Here is a 20,805-nt window from a genome sequence, read left to right as displayed (position 1 = left end):
TTATGTGACAGGTTGATGGAATAATAATAAAAATAAAGATCAACACTCGTGTGAGGAGGCAGGTGTGCCATCCAGTTGCCGGTCAGAGTTCAGACTTGGGCAGCTAGGAGGGGAGCATGGGCAGGAAATGAGTAGACGGGTGTCTTCGCCGGGCCTTGTGACCTCGCCGTGGTTTTCCGCGTCCGTTCAGAGAAACAAACATCTGCCTTCCGCCGTGCCTCCATCTCAGCGAAGCGTACGTGTTGTAGCCGTTTTCCTCAATGCGCTCTTTAAACTTGCAGCTCGGGTTGTACTTCACCTGTAATCAGAAAGAGAAAGATGAGGCATGTTCAGGATATAACAGATGCTATTCCTGCTGTACTAGGCTTGCGCTCAGTGGTTAATGTCTGTTGTTGTAGTGAAAGATTTCCCAAGTGTTTTAAGTTTATAGGGGAGGTTTTCCAAACAGTCTTGGAGGCGGGAATTAAAATAAATATATAAATAAAACCCCAAATCCATCATGCATCCAGCCATGGACAAAAGTTTTGCAGAGACATCCGCTTCTAAAACAACCACCATTATGTCAGTAGAAAACAGATCCTGTCCTTTCCAGAAACAATATTCTGCTTACGGTACTTTAAATAGGCCTGGCAGTTCAGTTTTCATTGGGAAGGATCTCTGAAACGGATCTCTGACAGAAACAGATGAGCTCTGTGAAACATTGATATTGGAAGGAACATTTTCATTTCTATTCATTTGCATTTTATTGGGTTGGCAGCAGAAATCCAAAGCCTCATTCATACCAGACAAAAAAAGACTTTAGGACCCACCAACTATGCAAGTCATCTGCTGATGAGCAACAGAGTCTGTCTAATGTTTCAATAAGGTAAATATATGCAGTGTTTAAAAGGGCATAGGAGCCGACTGAGCCGGTGTAATGTTCTCAGCTCTCAGCAAAGCCACTTTTCCACTCGTTTTAGCTTGTATGAGTCTTGAAAGATATTGTAGTGACAAGAGGTTCTGCTGCATTCTGCTGCATTTTCCAGATCACTATCACACTGCTGTAATGAGGCCCTCTCTGTGATAGCATCAGAGCAAGCCTGTCGTGATTCACCTGCTTTTTTTGTTATTGTGGAAGGCCTCGGAGTCTAGTCCGGGATCTTCAGGTCTATTTCTGTCTTGTTGTCGCATTGTGGCGAAGCACTTCTCTTATCGCTGCTTGCTGACTGATTGCTTGTCCCTGATTTCTCTTTCTCCAAGATGTAAGTACACGAAGCAGACACCACACACACCTCAGGTCTGATGTGTGTCTGATTTTAACAAAGAGAGGTGATTACTTTTGAAAGCTTGCTTTGCGAAACAACAATTGGCAGATGGCACGCAAGGACTTAAATGAGCCCAGCTGGCTCTTTGTCACTGCTGGTCGGGATCCTTTTCTCTGCTATCTATTTTGACAGTGGAACAAGCCAGCTCAAGCTGCAGGTATCATCAGTTGGCCCAGGTGTACAGCCGTGATTGATAGTAGCACTCTGACCTGTCTCTGGACTTTCCAGCGCAGGATTCCTGAGATTTCCCTTCACTACAGGAGAGTCAGACATGTTTGGATAGGCACTCATTTGGGACTCCTATACATATGTGCATCCTCCCCCATGAGCCCCCCCACCCCCACCCCTCCCAGTTCCAGCTCCAGGAGACTTGACCTCCTGAAACAATGTTGCCAGGTTGTATACGCACCGATCCAAAGAGCGTGCCTTTCTTGGACATAGCTAAGTACAGCCCAGTGCTGACAGATTTGATGGCAACAACTCCCACACTGACAGATCGGATTTCCATCAGGCCTGGAAAATAAAAGAGGGAACAAAAGTCTGGGTTAGAAACATCAAGCTTTGGAAGTTTCCCCATCAAAAGCCACTCTATCATTAGTGATTAGGGTACCAGACAGCCATATGCTCTGAGGAGAGAGAGAGAGAGAGAGAGAGAGAGAGAGAGAGAGAAATCACATACAGGCAAGACATGTACACACGCCTGACAGAGCCTCCTTTGTGAGGAGAGAGGTTCATCTCAGAGCAAGTATGATCATAACATAATCTTTTTTTTGTTCTCTTTGAAGCTTGATCGAATAACTTTACAAACACACCCCAAAAGTCACTCTACTATATACAATTTGCAGCACACACTTGTCTTGTAAGTGTCTGCACAGTAGCGGTCTGTCTTGCCACATGCCACATCTATAAAAACCTCCCAGCTCCAGATGTGACACTCCATCATGACAGTGTTGTTTACTGCGGGATACAAAAACCAGTGTCTGCTGGCCACTTAAGCTGCCTCTCCAACTCACTTCACCCCATGAAAAAGCTGGCGAGCTTGTGGGATAATTGTTTCCTCCGGGCACTGATTGCAAACAAGTCCCATGTGGCTCTCGCTTGATCTGTTTTTTGTCTGCATACACAAAAATAAAAGACACACACCCAATGTCGTGGCTGTGATGGAGAGATGTTTGCGGAGATAACCTGAAGGCTCGGTGCAGGGTGCTGAATAGGAGCTAATTGCTGGAGATGAAGCTCTCCTTTGGATAACATTTATCTGCCTTCATTGCCCACTTACACCTTCAAAAGCAGCTTGATGTGGTGGCCTATCTGATCAGACTATGGCGCCTTTATCCACACCCTGAAAAACCAGGTCTATGCAGAGAAAACACACTGTCCTTTTGCTCAAAGGCTGGGCACTGTGAAAAAAAAGATTGTTGGCTTTGGATAGAAACAGTAAACACAACTCCAGATCAAGGTGGTGAAGGACAGGATGACCCAAAGCTGGTAGGAAATGAGTGATGATGATGATGAGTCATAAAAGCAGCAATGGGCCACCGGCCACCTGACTGACCAAACTCCAGCTGCTTCGGAATAACTGCGAGTCTTGTACAGGACGGGTTCCTGAGCAGTCTCGTTATTTAAACCCATCCAGCAATGAAAAATAAATGCTCACAGCAGGAGCTCTGCAGGTGCTACCCCCCTCTTTGCACTGTAGTTTGTTTTTAATGCCTGTTTATTTGTGCAAGTCTAGATTTTGTTTGGAAAGAACCATCAGACTGCACTTGGTGCAAACACTGAACTTAATATGTTTTTGGTTTAAATAAACTGTGTTATTATTGGTCTGGATATATAAGATAGATTCACATTTTACTTAGTACACAAGTAATCCTCCATATTAATAAAGAAAATGGTGTGACCATGCCACGTAGACAGCTGCTCTGAAGGCCCCTTTAGGACGCCTTTAATATATATTGTACACTCTGTATTACAGACTTTCTGATTCATTCTAATTAATCATTTTTCTTTTGCCACACTGGTAGTAAGGAAAAGCCCTATTGTTGATGCAGCTTTGCGGACATAGTGCAGTGTAGCAGAATATTTAGATAAAAGTCTTTTTCTGTAACCAGTGTGAAAGTACTGACCTCAATGCCATTTTATACTGTGATAAACACCTGTGATTTGCATACACAGGTATTGGATTATATAAAACAGACAGGAACATGTGAACATGTCGTCTCTCATCTTACATGCTTCTAGCTGTTCCACTAGAGCATGGCTGCTAATTCCATCAGGCTACTGTTGCTGTTTTCAAAGAAGGACATCTGAAGGGCTCTAAAAATTAAACCAACAGACATCTGCTGCACCCATCACTTTAAAGACACAACTATCTTTTTTTTCCATCCCTGAACATCACTAAGCCGTGCTTACCAAGTGAGGTCATCTACTTTAGGCACGAAGCTGCAAGAAAAGAAGGGTAAGGTAAACAAACGCACACTCCTGTTGAGTGTCTTTCTTCTCTGACAGGAAGGCGTAAATGAAGCCCTCTGTCTCTGTGCTTTCCACACAGCTGCAGGGATGGAGGGGATGCCTCCGTCGAGTCCATCCAGGTATGGGCCCAGCTGCACCCCCATCATTCCTGCGTCGCCTCTGATCCTCCAAGGAAACATTAACACTTTGATGGCAGCCTGCTCTTTATGAGCTGTGTTTACAAACACCGGGTGTGGTGTGGCGGCACCTGGAGCGTGCGAGGGACTCGTAACCAATTACCCGAAGCTCGGCTGGTGATTGGAGCGCTCCAAGGGTTTATGGGGGATTAGTCCAGGCCAATGAAAACCGCTGGTGCCTGAAAGTGGTGCCAGCAGTAATTGCCATTATTTGCTGCTTTGAGTTCCAAGCACAGTAGGTGTGATAGAGGCATGTTTGTCTGACACATTTGAAAGATCAAAATGTGAATAGTCACAATTATTTATTTGAATGTCTCGGCTACATACGTGTATAAACTTTAATGCTTGTAAATATTTTAAATACTTGATTTATGCATTTAATTTTGTTGTCATTTGTTGAACTGGAGCTGTTGAATTGGCCGAAACACTTGAAACTCCTTGTGGTTTTTTAAGATAGCAGCTTAAATATTAGCTATTTTTTTTCCTCACAGCGGGTTTTAAAAATTACAATCTATTCATACCAGCGGTTGCAGCAGCCAGCACACACAAAAGATCTGAGGACATGAAACAGGGATTTCACATTGTCTGGAGGAATCACTCGGGCTCTGGACGCTTGACCACACATCTATAAAGACCAGTTAGATCCATATAACTCTCAGTCCCCCCACCTTTGAAAAGTCACTCCATTGTGTCCAAAGCCTGAGAAATCAGAGCGAGGTATTTCAGGCTATTAGAGAGTTTTTCTGACTGTTGAAATCCAAAGGTCACTTTACTGGAGGATTTACAGACAGCAGACCACACATTACCTCTGAAACTCTTCTAACGTTTATTTATAACAACTTTATAAATGGGTGAAATGATTGATGTTTCAATTTTTTAAATAAAAACTCGGTAGGCCCTAGAAAATTAGCTGAAATTTAAGTTGGACAAATGGGAGGACAGGGAGAGATTCAATGAAGACAAATTAACTCTTTGTCACAGAGTTGCAGTGGAAACTGAAGGTCACTTCTACACCTCGTTCTGCTCAGCAAGTATCCACTGATGGTCCTATTGAGCTCATGAAAAGGGTACTTTTGGCTTCCCACTTGCAATTGGCAAGATCTCTTAACCTTTGACATGTTTTGGCTGGGACTGTCAATAAGCTCAAGCTGCCATTACAAGCAAATCCTGCACTATACATGTCTAGTCAACTGTGGACTTGCCATTTATTTCTCCTCTATGGGATTTTTAAAAGCATAGAAAAACCCGCTCCCTTTTTTTTACTCTTTCTTTTCTTCCCGTCCCCCATTTTTTGGACGTTAGCCCATCGTCAGATCATTCAAGCCTTTTCTGACCTTGAAAAAAAAGGCAGAAAGGAAAGAGAGAGACACTCTCACAGGGTTCCCTTTTGTCAGACTCATGGTATGGGGGAGGGAGGGAGGGAGGAGGGAGTACACGCAACAAGTCTTTCACCTGAGAGGTGAAGAGGTAGACGAGATCTTATTAATGGCCGAGCGTTTTGAATAGGGCTCTGCACACTGTGGCAAAATAGTTCCTTCCATCACAAATTTAAAGCAGAAGCGAGTGAAAGGCCGCGTAAAGAAAGCTAGAAAAATAGATTTTTCAGCTCTTTCCCTCCTGTCTTTTTTTTGTTCCTTTTCCCAGGTCTTTAATTTCGTGAGTTGCCCCCTTGAGCAGCCCTCCATGGCTCAGTGCTCGACCAGGGCAGAGCCTGGGAATCCTGGAGTTCCCGCTGTGCTCCTTCTCTTGATTGACATACCTTTTCAATTATTTCACAGTTTGCTTGCTTTTTAAATGAAGAGGGCCCTGTTGTTTTTTTCCTTCTGCCCTCCTTTTCAAAACACAAGCTTTTCATGTTGGGTTTGGGCTGCCAGGCCTAATGGCTGTGACCAGCACCTTTGATCTACCATGACCCCCTCGAAGGGTCTGGTCCTGGGCGAAGCAGCCGCCTGTGTGTATTGGCGCAGACAAAGGCTGCATCACTCACTACTGCTTTAAACACCTTCAGAGATTGCCATGAGAACAGGCTGTTTGGTAGAGGCCTTTACAGGTGCTGTGATATGGAAACATGCATGGTAAACCTTGATGTACAGTAAAGCACCGTATTCATATAATTAGCCAGATCTATAATTTCGTCTGGCTAGTTCCAGAGGTGAGCGTGGAACCTTCACACACTTTTTTAATCCAACTCCAGATTATCACCCATCAGGCTATGAGTTTGTGTCTTATATCAGACCCACAAATGACAAAGTAATGGGCATGTGGCATGAACCTCCAGGTGAAAGTTTGGAGTTTTATTATTTCAGGTTTAACCATTAGATTTCCTGCTTTACTTTCATTTTCAGTCACTGTTTAGTTACTAATTACATGTCATGAGGATCCAAACTGAAATAAGCTTCTCCACCATTTTTCTTGATAACACATCCTTCCATCAGATTTTACATAGACAGATACTGGTGTTGATGGGTTATGGACACATGTCACATGCAACATTTGTCCATATTCTTTCTCTTCGCTCTTGACTGCCAGTTGCAAAAACACAGAAGAGATTTGTACATGAGGTAAATGAAACAGCTTTGGTCCAGTTGAACCTGCCAAGGAAGCCAAAGAAACTGAAGCAATGATCGCATGCTGCCAGTGTGTTTAATAGGCCATAAAACATAATCATGGCATTGATTTAGGGCAGAGGCCAGAGTTTATGCCCATTTGGTGACTGATCAAGTCTAAGCTGTGTGGCAGCACTATTTCTGTTTGGCACTGAGGACACAGGGAGCCAGAGACAGTCAAGGCTCCAGCTGATGTTACAAAGAACTTAAATAATTTTAGACTAGACTGCCTATGTTATATTACTCTGTAATCAAAGAACAAAGAGGCAAACAATAGCTTCCCTAGCTTCCTAAATCCAAACACTTGATATTGATTGGTGGCTGACAGATGCAGGCTCATATACTAGGAGCCTGATATCTCCCATGTATGGCACGTGATACTGCTGCAGCCATGATCTCATTGCAAAGAGTGGGTGAGATGAAAGCTGATCTTCAGCATGATCTGCCGAAAAAAGAAAAGATCATTTACAGTGAGCATGGTGTGCAGGACTTAGTGTGAATATGACTCTGTATTAGAAAATAAATGTAAATGCAAAAAAAAGCATTGTATGCATCTTTTTGCACCTGTAGATACTGTTTACAAAGGTTTTCTCATGTCACTCGGACTGAAGCCCAAATTACTACTTCCCATGTCCGCGTGGCCGTGAAGGTCCACATGCTATAAATTTTGTCATCTTCCTATGTCTGCATCAGTGGGCAGCCCAGGATTTATGAGCATGTGGACAGTGTGCATGCCAATAAACATGTGTGACCACAAATGTGAATACAGACACCATGCAGATTCACATCAACCGTGACTAACGGCAAAAACTAGAGCAATAATATGGTTGTAGAGGTGTAGCAGCCTTTTTTTCTGTGTGTGTTTTTTATGTTTTGACCAGGCATTTAAGGATACATCCAGTCAGAGAGGCACAGATGGGAACAGAAAAAGGCACTCATTAATAATCAACACTGAAATAAGTAGTCAAGGCTGATGTTTTCTTATGCAAGCACCATTGAGGTGTAATGAAGTATGTAGTGTTTGATAAAAGCCCATCTTATAGGGGTGTCTGCACCATATATATCTACAACTCTCACTTTCTTCCCATCTTTCCATATCTGTTATAAGGATATTGACTAAAATTCCAGTGCACATTCCCTGGTTAATACCAAACTGCAGATAAACCGTTAGCAACAGTGGAGCATATAAAAGGCTTGAGACAAAAATATGGGTTGGTGGAAATTACATACATTCAAGAAGTGATTTAAAAAGTAAAAAGTAAAAAGTTTTAGATTTAAACATAACCTTTTTTTGGTAACAGCTTCACATATCCCAACAGGTGATGTTAGCAATATTTCTATTGTGACCAAAATTATCAGATGCCGCACAATCATATTATATTGAGATACAACAAAGAAAAATCAATAAATCAGTACACATGGCAGACTTTAGAGTGGCACTGCTCCGTTGGCTGAAACTCCTGGTCACTTTAATGAATGATGTTACTGCAGGTGTTTTCCATCTGTTTTTACTGATTGGGATGCCACATTGATTTTCTGCCCTTTGTCATAGAGACTGCTCAGATTTTAAGGCATAAAAAGTAAGCAGGTGCAGTTTTTTTATTTACCTAAGACTGCGGGTGACACCAATATTTTTCTGTCTATTCTGCACATTCTGACAAAGCTCACGGGAAGCTCCTTATTCAATGGTTGACTCTTACAAAGGTTAGACTTAAATGTTTTGCTCAGAGTTGAGGGTTTCTCTCAGTACTTCCTTGTTCTTAATGCAAAAACATCCTGTTTGAGTCACAATGTTTATTAATACACACATTGATGAAACACGTAGTTTGTTTGAATGAGTAAGCTCAGTAAAGTAATATAAAATTTATAGTCTGCCTCTGACTGTGTGAGTCTGAGTGACCCCTCTGTTGCAGAGCAAAGCAGCTGTCGGCCTGCAGGCAGCACCTCCCTTCCTTTCCACAAACTGTACCTGTCTCTCTCTGTCCTCCTTCCTGTCTCCCATCTGCCAGCCTGCTTTTCACTCTCCGTCTGTCCCTAACGTGTTCGGTCTCTCCCTCCCTGGGTCGCCCCCTCCTTCTTCGCCCTCCCTGCAGCGCCCTGTCTACACCGGGTCTCCTGACATACATCATACCTATTACCTCTCACAGGACTGGGATGATTTATTCATACCAGCAGCTATGAGATATGTCTGCAGAGCAGGACTGGATGCAAAAACATAAAAGTCCAACATACACACAGAGTCAACACACAGTCTGTGTGGTTACTGTTCTCAGGTTTTGGACACTTTTCTTTTGTTTTTTATGATAGAAACAATAAGGTAGCGGGGAAACGAGAAACCACAGTACAATAAACATAAACTGATCATCCACCACAAATTAGTAAATCCTTGCCAGCATCCTCAACAACTGTATGATCTGATTCTGGTCCTCCAATGATGACTGTCTGAATGTCAGAACAATATTTCATTTGTATAATTTATAGGGTCTGAATTCCTGCACCATCAATTTGCGTTGGCTTTGATCAAACAAAATTTCAAGAATACATAATTGAAATAACAGCAAAGGGAAATAAGAAACAGGATTACACATGCAACCGTTTTGCTTTCTGACACTTGAACTTTCACAGATATAAACACGCTACTGCTCTCTTCCTCACACATACACTTTCGGCTATAACTTGAGGAAGTAGGACACTAAAATATTGGTTTGCGTGAGGGTGTTGTGTCCGAGTACATTCCCTTGTATTACGTGTGGCCCACCCTGTCAATAAACAAGGACGATGGACAGAAAGAACAGGAAGAAAGGAGAGAAAAGACTAGCAGAGGGCTGGTCTTCCCTGCCCATGTATCGCTTGCTGTTCCCACATTCCATTACAATCTCTGGAGGGATGAGAGTGAAGATGAGACGGATAAGATTATTTTTAATCTCAGTCCACATTCAATGGCCGGTGTCTTTTGTTCAGCGGTAGTGGTATCATCATTATTACTGAATGTTTTTTTCATTGCACTTTGATTAAAATCACAGATGGCTTTTTTTAGCAACATCTTTAATTTAATGCGATCCTTTTTTCTTTGGCACTCCTTCCAGCAGAAGGATAATACATTTTGAAATTTCTTAGAACCTCAGCATGTTTACTGACAGTCAGGTAACATTTTAAAATACACTCTCAGAGTTGTGTGCAGGCAGGTTTTCAGGTCTATTCTCCCTCCATGCCAGACTGAGACACTGAGGGAGGTGTAAAGCACAGACGATCTACTTCTCTACAAGCCAGGGCCCGCTTTTTTTTTTTTTTTTTGAGCCTGTGAACAAGCTACATGGTGGTGATCTGCTGAAAGCTGACTCCCGCACTCCCTCGGCCCCAACCCCGGCCGCAAGGGGTGACATTCTCTCACACACAATCCAGTGGCTGGTCCTCTTTCAGGACTCACACTCGGCCCAGTTCCCCCCACCTTTTCATACGGTGCTGCTGGGAGAAGTACTCCAGGGATTAGCCCAGCCAGGTCTTTCAAAGGCCATTAGAGCAAATTACAGGTATCTTGTTACCAGTGTGCTGGGACAGGCCAGGTGAGGGGCGCAGAGGCCAGGCAGGAGAGCAGGGGTCAGCTTGGGACAAAAAGACAAGGCCACCCTGGGCCCCACTCTATCGGAGTGTCTCCCTGGCTCCACAAACTGGTAGGCCCGCATCATGAATGGCTCACTTGATGGGACCTCAGAGACATTGTCTCAATGCCGTAACTTTAGCCCTTTTTTCTTATAGCCCTCCCCTACCCCCACATCTCACTCTCCCCATGCTGATTTTCTTGTCTTTCAGTTGATGTGGGCATGACTTTGCCCAAGATAAATGATCACATGAAATGCTATAAAATAAAACAAAAATTCTGACTGCAACCCCAGAGATGATGTCCACCTGAACAACCATACAGTCACAGACTCGCCTACATATGTGCCACACAATAAGCCTTGCCTTAGGTCAAAATTAAATTTGAATCACATTAACTGGTTCCACTTGAAACCTAAATTTAAATTGTAATGGCAACCACACAACCATCAATGTGTGGTCCGTCAATGTATCAGTATGCTGCTGGCATCATGAGACTGATACTGCTGATAAAGTCCTGGGATGGCCACAGGGAGTTCCGCATCCTGCCATTTTCTCTAGACAACACACACACACATGATCACCCGCACAAACATATATGCCCCTTGGCCACTTGTGCCGGCCACACTCGCGCAAATACACACAAATGCCTCACCCTAACCGGTGGATGACAATCTAGTGGAGGAGCTGCGGAAGTGTTTCATTAGCCAATTTCCGCTGGTAGATAAAGCTGGCGTTCCCACAGTCCGTGAGGCCGGGGGGTCAAATGTGACCAATTACCCTCCATCCCCTCACAGGACAGATTAGGCTGTCTGATTTATCCCCAGACAGACTGACCCAATACTCCAGAATTACCATCCACATCTGGATAAGTCTGTGCGTCTGTGTGTGTTTGTGTGTGTGTGGTCAACCTGCATGAATGCTGCTTGTGAAAACAATGAAACAAAAAAATGAAATATGAAGTTTGTTGAAAGACTTAAACTATAAGGCTCTGTGAGTGCCGGTGCCTGCTCCACCACACACATAGACTCTGGGTCATTAATCTACCTGTATGTCCTGTCAGCATGAACTCCACTGAACACATGGTTCTTTGGCCATGCTAAGCTGAGATTGCTTGTAATGGAACATCAATCAGTTCATTACGGACCTCCAGGATGCTGAATCAGACCCTCCACTGATCAAACCCTAAATTTACAAGCACAGTGGGAGCAAACTCAGTCAGAGTGGGGTAACACTAGAGGACAACCTGAGGGAGCGGGGTGGGGTGGAAGCCTGTTCTTAGTGGGGCTGAGGGATGGCAGAGGTGAAAAAGGTTAACGAAGCTCATGGTGTGCACCCAGCCTGCTCGTCTGTGGCTGTGTGGTAAAGGGGCCGCAATCCAACCAACTAAGAGGCCTCTCTCTCTTTAATCAAGGAGGGAGAACAGGGAGGGCAAACCGCCTCCAAATCATGCATCACATCCGTAACAAGCGAACGACAAGCTATCAAAGGGTTCGCAGATAGTTACGAGCAGATCTACCCGCCCCGAGCTTTGTGACTCACAGCTTCTGCATGTTCCTGTCCTTAGTATACCCTATGAGGGTTAAGGGGGGATGGCAGGATCCACATTAAACTCATCCACTAAATAACAGCAAGCAGGTGATTTGCATCTGTGGCTGGTTTGGTTGGCTGTCGACACCGGATTCACTCAAGCAGAGTGGAAATGTAATCAGGAGAAAACAAAGGAATTGTTTACGCTCATCTTCACAAGGCTCATGTGAACCAAACCAGCAGACGCTCAGTTCAATCCTACATGGGTAAATATGGATTAGAGTGAGATCATGTAGAAACATTTATTTATTTAAATTTCAATAGTCTTGGCAAACGTGTGGAGGCTTTACGATATGTCCGCTACAGCCTCTAAACACATGTAAACGTAAAATGTCTTGGTCAGGGAATTGTTACAATGGTAACCAAGAAAACAGTGAAGAAGCTTGTTGAGGGTGACAGAAGTTCTATATAATCATAGGATCTAACTTAGAGATCTCTGTATTTTATAAATGGGTGTACCACTACACTCCTCATGAAAAAGAGCTCTGTTGACCTGACCTTATTTCTGTGGTTAGTTAGATTCACTGTGTGTATTCTGTCTTCAACAGCAGGCTGAAAATCAACCAAATTCCTATTCAGTGTGGGGGATACCGGTAACTTGAAAAGTGTTGTGGCTCAGGTGTGCAGTGAGTTTCCAGTGACTGAACAGCAGGATACAGAATATTCTCTGTGGCCTGTGCGTGCCCCATATTTACATTATTAAAATGAGATGGGCATACAGGAGGTGACAGAAGGCACAAGAGTGAAATCAGGGCCCTGTCAGAGCTGTCACTTGCTCCACTGGCCAAAGGGCCCTGACCCCAATCCTATCCACCGCAGGGGAGAAGAGGGGGAAATGGAGACAGCAACAGAGAGGGCGGTGGTGATAGATAGAAAAGACAAAAAGAAAGAATATCTCCTATATGACCAGACAGGTAAAGTAAAAATAAATAGCTATTGAATATTTTCTTCATGAGGATGGCTGTAGCAGACCCCCATCCCCAATTCTGTCAACCACAACTAATTCTTCCTGAGTCATTCTAAAATAGGTGCAAACTAACAAAATCTGCACGAATAAAAGATCACAGTGTCCATACAGGTCTGGTGTGGACCGGCCTGCCTCTGCTTTATCACTGCTTTGTGCCACCCTCTGCGTTCTAATGAGGAGCATGGCCTTCCAGATGAGAAAAACACACTGTGCGTGCACAGGCCGGCATGTGTCAGCGTGCATGCAAACACACAAGCATGCCTGTCTCTGAACTGAGGCGCAAGGTAAGGTCTGGTTCATATTAGCCATTAGGGAACGGAAACGCACATCTTTTTCAGTTTAGGGTCCACTTCATGCTCCTGCAATGGCACAAGTATAAACACAGCCACATGCATTCTAAATGTACACGCACATTCAAAGAGCTCTGACATGACACTCACATCCTGCTCATGTTCGTTTAGCGAAATAGCCTCAGAGATAAAAAGCAGGTACGGGTGGACATGTGTAATGCAGTTCAGAGAAGACTCTGTGCGCTTTCAGCATGTTGGTATGCACGGACCTGCACTGGAGTAGCTTTTTTTAGTCTTTCACATTTGCATTTAAACACATTTAAAACACAGTTATTCAGGCCAGAGAGTGACTTCATGCACTTTAATAATCTGCCTTTTGTCAGATGTCGTCTAAATGCAAAACAAAGCAGCACACAATTATGTTTGGATTTTTTAATAGAAAAAAAGGACCTTTGTGGTTGACAGATGCCACTGGTTCTAATCCATAATTTGTTACCTATGATCTAGAATGAAAATGTTAAACTGTTAAAAGTAAAATTATAATATAACCTATGAGCATAAGGCCAGCTTTGTGGCTAAAATTCAAGATTTTCTAAGTGATGATGTACGTGATGTACATGAACTACACATTTATGTTTAACTCATTAGCCTTGGACTGATTTCACCTTTAATTATCTGACACTTATCACAATCCTAATAAACCTTGCCCTCCTGTAACCATAGCATGACTCTTAGAAGGCCAGTGGTTTGGTGATCATGATAAAATGATTAGTACAAATATTCATGCTCCTCAGATGTAAATGTATTTAGTGTAGCATCTCAGTACTTTGAGAATTGCCGTTGCATTTTGACCTGAGGTGGTGAAAATTTAATACTGACATTCAAAGGATTCCCAGAGGATGAATTAATGTGATTTTCCCATTCTCTTGACTTTGCTCATTTGTGGTAAAAAAGCCTTAATTGTCTAATTTGTTTTGAAATATTTTTTTCTTGCACAGAAACTCATGATGTAACATCTGATTAAGAATGTGTCATTTCCGGTGTGCTGTACCTCTTGGTGCAGTCTATAAACACAAAGTGAGATTTCCAGGCTATTACACATAACCACACACATTATGACTTGATTGCCTAACAGCCAGTCAATATTTAGCCACACAGATTGACAGACAAGCCCTGGTTGCTCTATGTGTGTGTATGAGAGATTAAAGTCTATTGATCATCTCTGTGCTCTTCTAGCTTGTAGTTTCAGAGAAAAAGGGTGGAGACCCCAGATTCACCCAAATGTCACCCATGAGAATGGCAGATTTTACTACTAGTTATTGCTCCCTTTATGACCTGGACCAAATTCTACAGGGAGGGATATCTGTATTTAGAGCAACAGGTGTTTTCCTTCCTTAGTCCCAGGCTCCCAGGAATTTTAGGTTCAGTACGAACACCTTTAAACTCATGTAGCTGTGTCCAGTCAGCCGTAGCTGTATTGAGGGATGCCAAGTTGCCCCCCCTTCCCCATAACCCCCCCCCCATTCTGCATCAAGGGTTCTCTTTTAGTTTCTTTATTCCTCAGCCAGTGGTTAAACACCTTCCAAGACATGATGTCTGGCTCAGTTCAAGCAGGGAGGTGAGAGGCTTTATTGGAAGGGTCAAAACAAAACCATTAATCTGTCTTGGTCTATCTGAGGCTGAAGCTAGACCTGTCTGCCCGGTCTCAATGGGCTGATTACGTCAGTGTGTGTGTGTGTGTGTGTTTGTGTGTGTGTGTGTGTGTGTGCATGTGTATTGGTTGGAGATGAGAGTGGCGGCTGCTGCTTCTCGAGTATTTCCTTTGGCGAATGATTTCAAACATGTGGTACTGCATGAGTAAAGCGAGCTGGTCGCCTGTTCCCAACTGAACTAATTAATTCTCATTTTACACCTTTCACTGTAATAACAACGTTAATGTGCTGTCACTGGAGTAAAAGGCCAAACTCTTCACTTCTGCTCTGAAAACTTACTCACTGCTTGGTGGTTACTAGGTGCAGCATTACGTTGCTCTGCTGTAATTAATTGTTGCTCATTACACTGGTGTTTAAAGCACCTAAATCACTGAGTGGGGACAGCAACAAACAGTCCTATCATTGGAGGTGGATGAAAAGCAGAAGCAAGAACTTTTCTGGACTAGAAAATATGTTCCCACTACAATCATTTAGATATCGCTTACATGGAAACATCTTCTATCAGTGGCATCAAAGTTCCAGTATCCAGTTAGTGGAACTGTGAAGTCTTCTATTTTGCGGTCCCTTCACACCCACAGGATGTCCAGAGCTGCGCGTTGTTATAAAGGAATTGGCTGTCAGTGCCAAAGTCAGACTCTATAAACCTGCTGATGAACCCAGTAAATCCCAGAGAGGAGCCGGAGCCAGACTGGTAAAGGTTGTTAGCTACTAATTGCTACATTTCTCGAGCCCATTCAAGATATCAAACCCTGGTGGCAGAAACCAGGGGTACTCTGCTAATTAGACTGACACTGACACTCTTGTCCTGCAGTGTTCCCAGGACAGAGGTATAGTGAAGGATTTAACACATATGTTCAATATGTATTTGATGTTTGTCTTAGCTTTTGGTCTCTTATTAATAAAAACAGCTAATAAAAGGTTTCTATTTCTTCTCTCACAGGCTGTGGCCCTGCGCTGCACTTACAGTGGTGGTGAAACAGGGGCATGATTCGTGGGATTTTACCCTCCTGTTGGCATTGCAAATGTCCACGAATCCCCCGACCCAGAGGAAACCTTAATGCCTAATGAGCAACGGGAAACGCTCCAGCACTCCTTCAGCCTTTAATTTCCACCTCAATACTGAGCAGAGCACACCCCAGCCCTTCTCCTACCCTCATTAACATGTGTATTCTCCTAAATTCAAAACACCAAAGCACTTCCTTCAGCCAGGTGCTTCCCTCTTTAGCCCCTCCAGTCTTGGTGCTGTTGATCCAGTCACACATCCCTGTCTGAGCTCTAGCAGAATTAATGGTGAGTCATGATGAGGATGAAGAGAGGCCAGCACAGAAAAAAAAAATCCTCTTTACACCTTTAAAATGGCAGACAGAACAGACATTTTGTAATGTCTGTTGCTTTTAGTTCATGTTTGTCAGTATTTGAGTCATTTCCACTTTGTATTATTGAAAAATCTGGGCTATCATCTGCAAACAGAAACCAGGCTGCACTAACTCAATAATTTGCTATGATAACAACAACAATAATAATCTGAACTTGTTCCACCACAGCTCCACATCGAGTCATCTGTCTTCAGCGCTCCACCTGACTTCCATGATTTTCAGCCTGTCTCTGTGTGAGTGACAGTTTCCCCCCGTCTACAACCAGTTTGAATAATTTCCACAACATATTTCAGCGGGGTGGAAGATTTTCTTCCCATGGTTCCACCGCCAACTTAAACACACTTATGAACATGGAAAACTCTAACATCAAACAGCAACCAGAGAAATTTGGTAAATACAACACACCCCAGCTGAGGAGGCAGAGTGAGGCAGAGCGAGGCCGGCCGCGAATGTGCCAGCGAGAAGAGGTGACCTCGTTTCCCTAAGGGTGAATTGGCTGACACCATACCTGCTGCAAGAGGTTGATGCCAAGCACATTTAAAATTTAACAGCCCATTCTTTAACATGCAATGAAAAAAAGAGAAGGTTTTAAATGAGGTATACAGTTACAGGAAGTCTTTATCATTCGGGTTATTACAATCTATCCAGCTTTTGCTGTTGCAATTGATCATGAACTGGTTGCTGGGTGTGTCCGTGCAGCTGTTGTGCTGTGGCACTGTCTCATTAGCGGGCTTGACCGATGACCCAGGACAGGATATGATGCGTACCTGCCTCTGGAGCTTTTGTAAACACTTGGGTGTGTTTTTCCCCTCCATCATTTTCTGCTTTGCCATAGGTCAAAGAAAAAAACATGCTGAGGCCCTCTTTTTCTGTCCCTTCAAAGTACTGTACTTTGTCTCATCGTGTGGCCATTTCAATGAGTTATTTTTAGTAAGTCCAAAGATGAAGTGGTTTGCATCTATATTTAGAGCAATCATATGCTGTAGTCAGATGATCATGCTATTATCTTGATTTTCCTCTACTTTGATTAACAAATGTCCAGTGAGTTAACAGCTCATTGACTGTGATAAACTTTAGGAACAGATACCTGAAACCTCTGTGTTTGTGTATATTTTCACATGTGTGCTCACGTAGCAGGACATTTTTCTTGGAGCACTTTAGAGATGTAACTGATACATGTCCAGCCTGTCCTGTCTGCTGCCACTGGCAGTTTTGAATTACATCACACTGCGTTCATCCTTTAAACACAAGGGCATTTTATTGGTTCTGTATATTATTTTTACCCTGTCTCATTTGTAGGTAATTTCTTATTTATTTGCTATATATGTTGCATTTTTCTCTATCTCCCTTTAACACTGTCCAGCTCTCTAATCCTTTAAACCCTTCATCCCTCTAAGTCAGTCTTTCTCCCTCTTGCCTCTTCCCTCAGCTGTTCCATGCCCCTGCTCCACTGGGATTGATACAATATTTTCCAACCTCAATTAGCAGAGAGCCTGTTGACTAATTCCAACTGTTTTTGCACCTGAGAGGGAGTTGGGAGTCGAGGCTGGAAAAACTGAGTGGGGTGGAGGTGAGGGCTGGGGCCTGGGTGTAGCAGGCACGGCTGTCGGGGCAACATAGCTGTGTCGACAGGAGTGTAAGGGCAACACAGAGGACAGGCTGGGGACAGTCCTGGGTGTGCGTGTTGGGGCAAAATATTTGCAAGTTTGCATTGTACATTTTTATTTTAATCAGATGGAAAAACAAATGTGTCCTCCTTCCTGTGTCGGACTGTGTGCTGTCTAGTATCTGTGTCACTGCTGCTGTCATTAAATATGCACAACTTCCTGCTTGTCCTGCCACTCTACTCTATTAGCATGGCCAAATTCTCTGGGTCAGGAAGCTTTAAGTCTGATTGAAAGCCTCCTTACGTGGTGGCCGTGATGGCAGTCTCGCACAGAAATACGATCAAAATGGTTTTCAACCAGATCTGTGCCGCTGTGAGGCTCAACCACAAACTGACCACAAGGGCCATTTTCTTAAATTTAAGGCAAAGCCTACATGACCGCTGGTTTGGCACTGCGCTCAGCTCTAGGGTGCAGGCACACACCCTCGCTCTGTGTGAGCACAGAAAGAAACGTTCTTTCCACCAGAGGAAATGAGAGGATGATGTCTAAAGTGCATAAGGACATTACATGTAAGGGGACTGCACTTTTTCACAGAGGGCTACTGCAACTTCTTAAGCATAAATGACACAGAGTCAATGGCATGAATTCACAATAAGCATCAGTTTTCCAATGACGCTGAACACTCAGTTTAAACACCCTCAAGTCTTCAAGCATAACTTATGTCAAACTGTCAAATTCAAGCAAGGTTTGGGAGTAATATTTTATTACGGTAGCTGACATATATAACCACTAATATGAAAGAATAATGTCCCAACTTGGGATAAGCCAACAGCTCCAAATTTAACACAGCAATAATTCATCTCAACTTGAGTTTATACCAGCGTGTGTGGTTTTTAAAGATTCTGCCAGGTGACTAATCCCGGCAGGTTAACAAATGTCATCCAGTCTGCAGCTTGGAGCTGATTGAAACAGTGGCAGCAGACAGACTGCCCTGTTAGCTGGAGGCAGCAGCTGCTCTTCCCCCCAGTAGCTGTATGGAAAAAGTCTGACTCACCCACTTGTATGAAAAGGCATTAACGACCAAATACATAAATATTACCGTCAAAGGCAAAAAATGTCTCTGAGAGCTCTCCAATCAGTCAGTTTGCCAGTGACTAATGGAGAGGGAGGTCAGATCATGACCACAGTCGGTCCATCTGACCTAGTCAAGCATCTAAAAGGCAACTATTGATGGACATGTTGCAGGAACAAGCTCTTCTCAGGTGTCCCTAAACCACAGATTGACTGAAGGTTTATACCCTGACCATTTGGCTGCAAGTGCTAGGAAGAAGTTCACATAACATAAATCAGTTGCACCTGTGAAATGAATCTGTGTTTCTTGGTAAAAACCTGTTTCAGTTACACCTGTTAGGTATGACTGATGCACTTTCACCACAGTTTTGACAACTTAATTCCCATTTTTTTCTTAACCCAACCAACTGATGCTTAATGTCTTTCCTCAGTGCCAGCTGTCCCATGAGGAGTCCAAATCTGCATCAGGGTATTCCCTTCTTACCTAGCAACGCACCTCTCTTGCTCTAAACACAACACAAATAGCTCAGCAGTAATATAACCTTAGGATATCCCTATGAACTGCTATAAAGGTGAACAGATAAGAACAGTCAGCATGACAATAAAAAGTGAGAATGTGACAGGGCTTTCCTGACACATATTTGAGATAGAGAAGATTTACTCTGGCTCTGCCGGCTACTTACTGTCAGCGTAGTTTTTTCGCCGAGTGCCGTCCACCTTGCCTGTTTTGTCAATGCAGAGGAAGAACTTGTTGGCAGAGTAAAGCCGTCGTAGTCGGACGTCACCCTCTAGGTGATTATAACTGCGTGTGTGCCTTTCCAAAGTCCACGAGCAGTTGATGCCACTCGCCAGCACCTGAAGGGGTTCATGCCCTACCCGAGGAGGACAGGCCCCTGTGGCAGTGCCAGCGGTGACCAGGAGCAGGGTGAAGCATGCCAGGCAAAGGGAGGCTGCGCTGGGCAGGGGGAGTAGTGGCCCAGTGGAGGCTGCAGCGGTTGTGATACTAAGAACCGGTTCAGGACCAAGATGAGTTACGGACGCCGTCCATCTGCACATGGTGGGTCAGACTCCCAAGGTGCACCTTGTGCAAGCTTTAGGCATGCTGATGATCAGGAGATGTCCCTGTGGAGGTTGGGAGTCCTGAGGAGAGAAGGGAGGGAAATGGCACTCACAGCAGTTCGTCTGGATGTCACTGATGGCCAATCTCCACTTTGGGCTGACAGCAGGCCTCCCTTTCTACAGCACCAAGCTGTGCAGAGTTTCTCCTGTAGACATCTTCAGTTCCGTGTTCGATTCTATTTGTCTGATCCTCTGTTGAAGTGATTTTATGAATCCACTTTTTGAAGTTCTTCGTTGATGCTGTCCCTTATCCCGTCAGGTTGTCCTCCTCTTTGGACTGAAGCCTTCCTCACCGGTCCACAGATAAAGTCCTGGGATGTATGAGGATGCACATGTGTGTGTGTGTATGTGTGTGAATTTGTATTTGTCTGAGTGAATGGATGGGTATGCGTGTGTTGTGTGTGTTTCAGTATGTGTGTGTGCGCACCTTGCGAGGCTCTGCTCTTTCCAGCTGGATAGGGACAAGGTGCCTGTCTGAGCTGCTGACCCGTGGCTGAGAGGGAGTTGAATGAGGGTTGGTGACTGACTCTGTGTGTGTGTGTGTGTGTGTGATACTGAGAAAGAGAGAGAGAAAGAGAGAGAGAGAGTGAGGGAGGGAGGGAGAGTGTGTGTGTGTGTCAGAGTGAGCGGCAGTCAGCAAGTCTGTGTCAGCCAGCACGGGGCAGCGAAGCAGCAAGTGAACGGCCTCACGCTCTGCTGTGTGCAGTCAGTCAGTCAGTCCTCTGTTCTGTGAAGGCACCGGCTGAATTGTCCTGCATTTTATCCTGGGCAGGGCATCTAGGGGGTTGAAAGGAGAGGGGTAGGAGGAGGGGGCTGCTGCACTCATTCATAACCATCTCAAACAAATGAGAATGCTCACATCAAGAACTGTCCCCTCTCTATTTCTGCCAGAAAAGTTTACTTTGTGAGAATCAAGTC

At 44.0% G+C, this 20,805-nt stretch overlaps 1 protein-coding gene across 1 annotated transcript; it reads right to left on the bottom strand.

Annotated features, from left to right (window-relative positions):
- Positions 1 to 103: 103 nt before the first annotated feature.
- Positions 104 to 20,377, bottom strand: fgf22 (fibroblast growth factor 22). Its single transcript, XM_028404234.1, has 3 exons — positions 19,452 to 20,377; positions 1,714 to 1,817; positions 104 to 298 (listed from the first exon to the last, which is right to left on the bottom strand). Exons 1-3 carry the CDS (start codon positions 19,822 to 19,824, stop codon positions 104 to 106), a joined length of 672 nt encoding a protein of 223 aa, XP_028260035.1. The 5' UTR covers positions 19,825 to 20,377.
- Positions 20,378 to 20,805: the final 428 nt, after the last annotated feature.

Source organism: Parambassis ranga, chromosome 4 (assembly GCF_900634625.1).
Source record: "Parambassis ranga chromosome 4, fParRan2.1, whole genome shotgun sequence".
NCBI classification, from domain to species: Eukaryota; Metazoa; Chordata; class Actinopteri; family Ambassidae; genus Parambassis; species Parambassis ranga.
Note: the sequence above shows the minus strand (reverse complement) of the source record. Positions and strands in the feature narration are given on the sequence as shown.

What these genes read in the sequence shown, in the direction of transcription:
- fgf22 (XM_028404234.1), bottom strand. Translation starts at nt 19,824, where the DNA reads ATGTGCAGATGGACGGCGTCCGTAACTCATCTTGGTCCTGAACCGGTT. An exon ending in GCGAAAAAACTACGCTGACA is followed by an intron (nt 1,818 to 19,451) that starts GTAAGTAGCCGG and finishes TTTATTTTCCAG; the next exon opens with GCCTGATGGAAATCCGATCT. An exon ending in AAGGCACGCTCTTTGGATCG is followed by an intron (nt 299 to 1,713) that starts GTGCGTATACAA and finishes TTCTGATTACAG; the next exon opens with GTGAAGTACAACCCGAGCTG.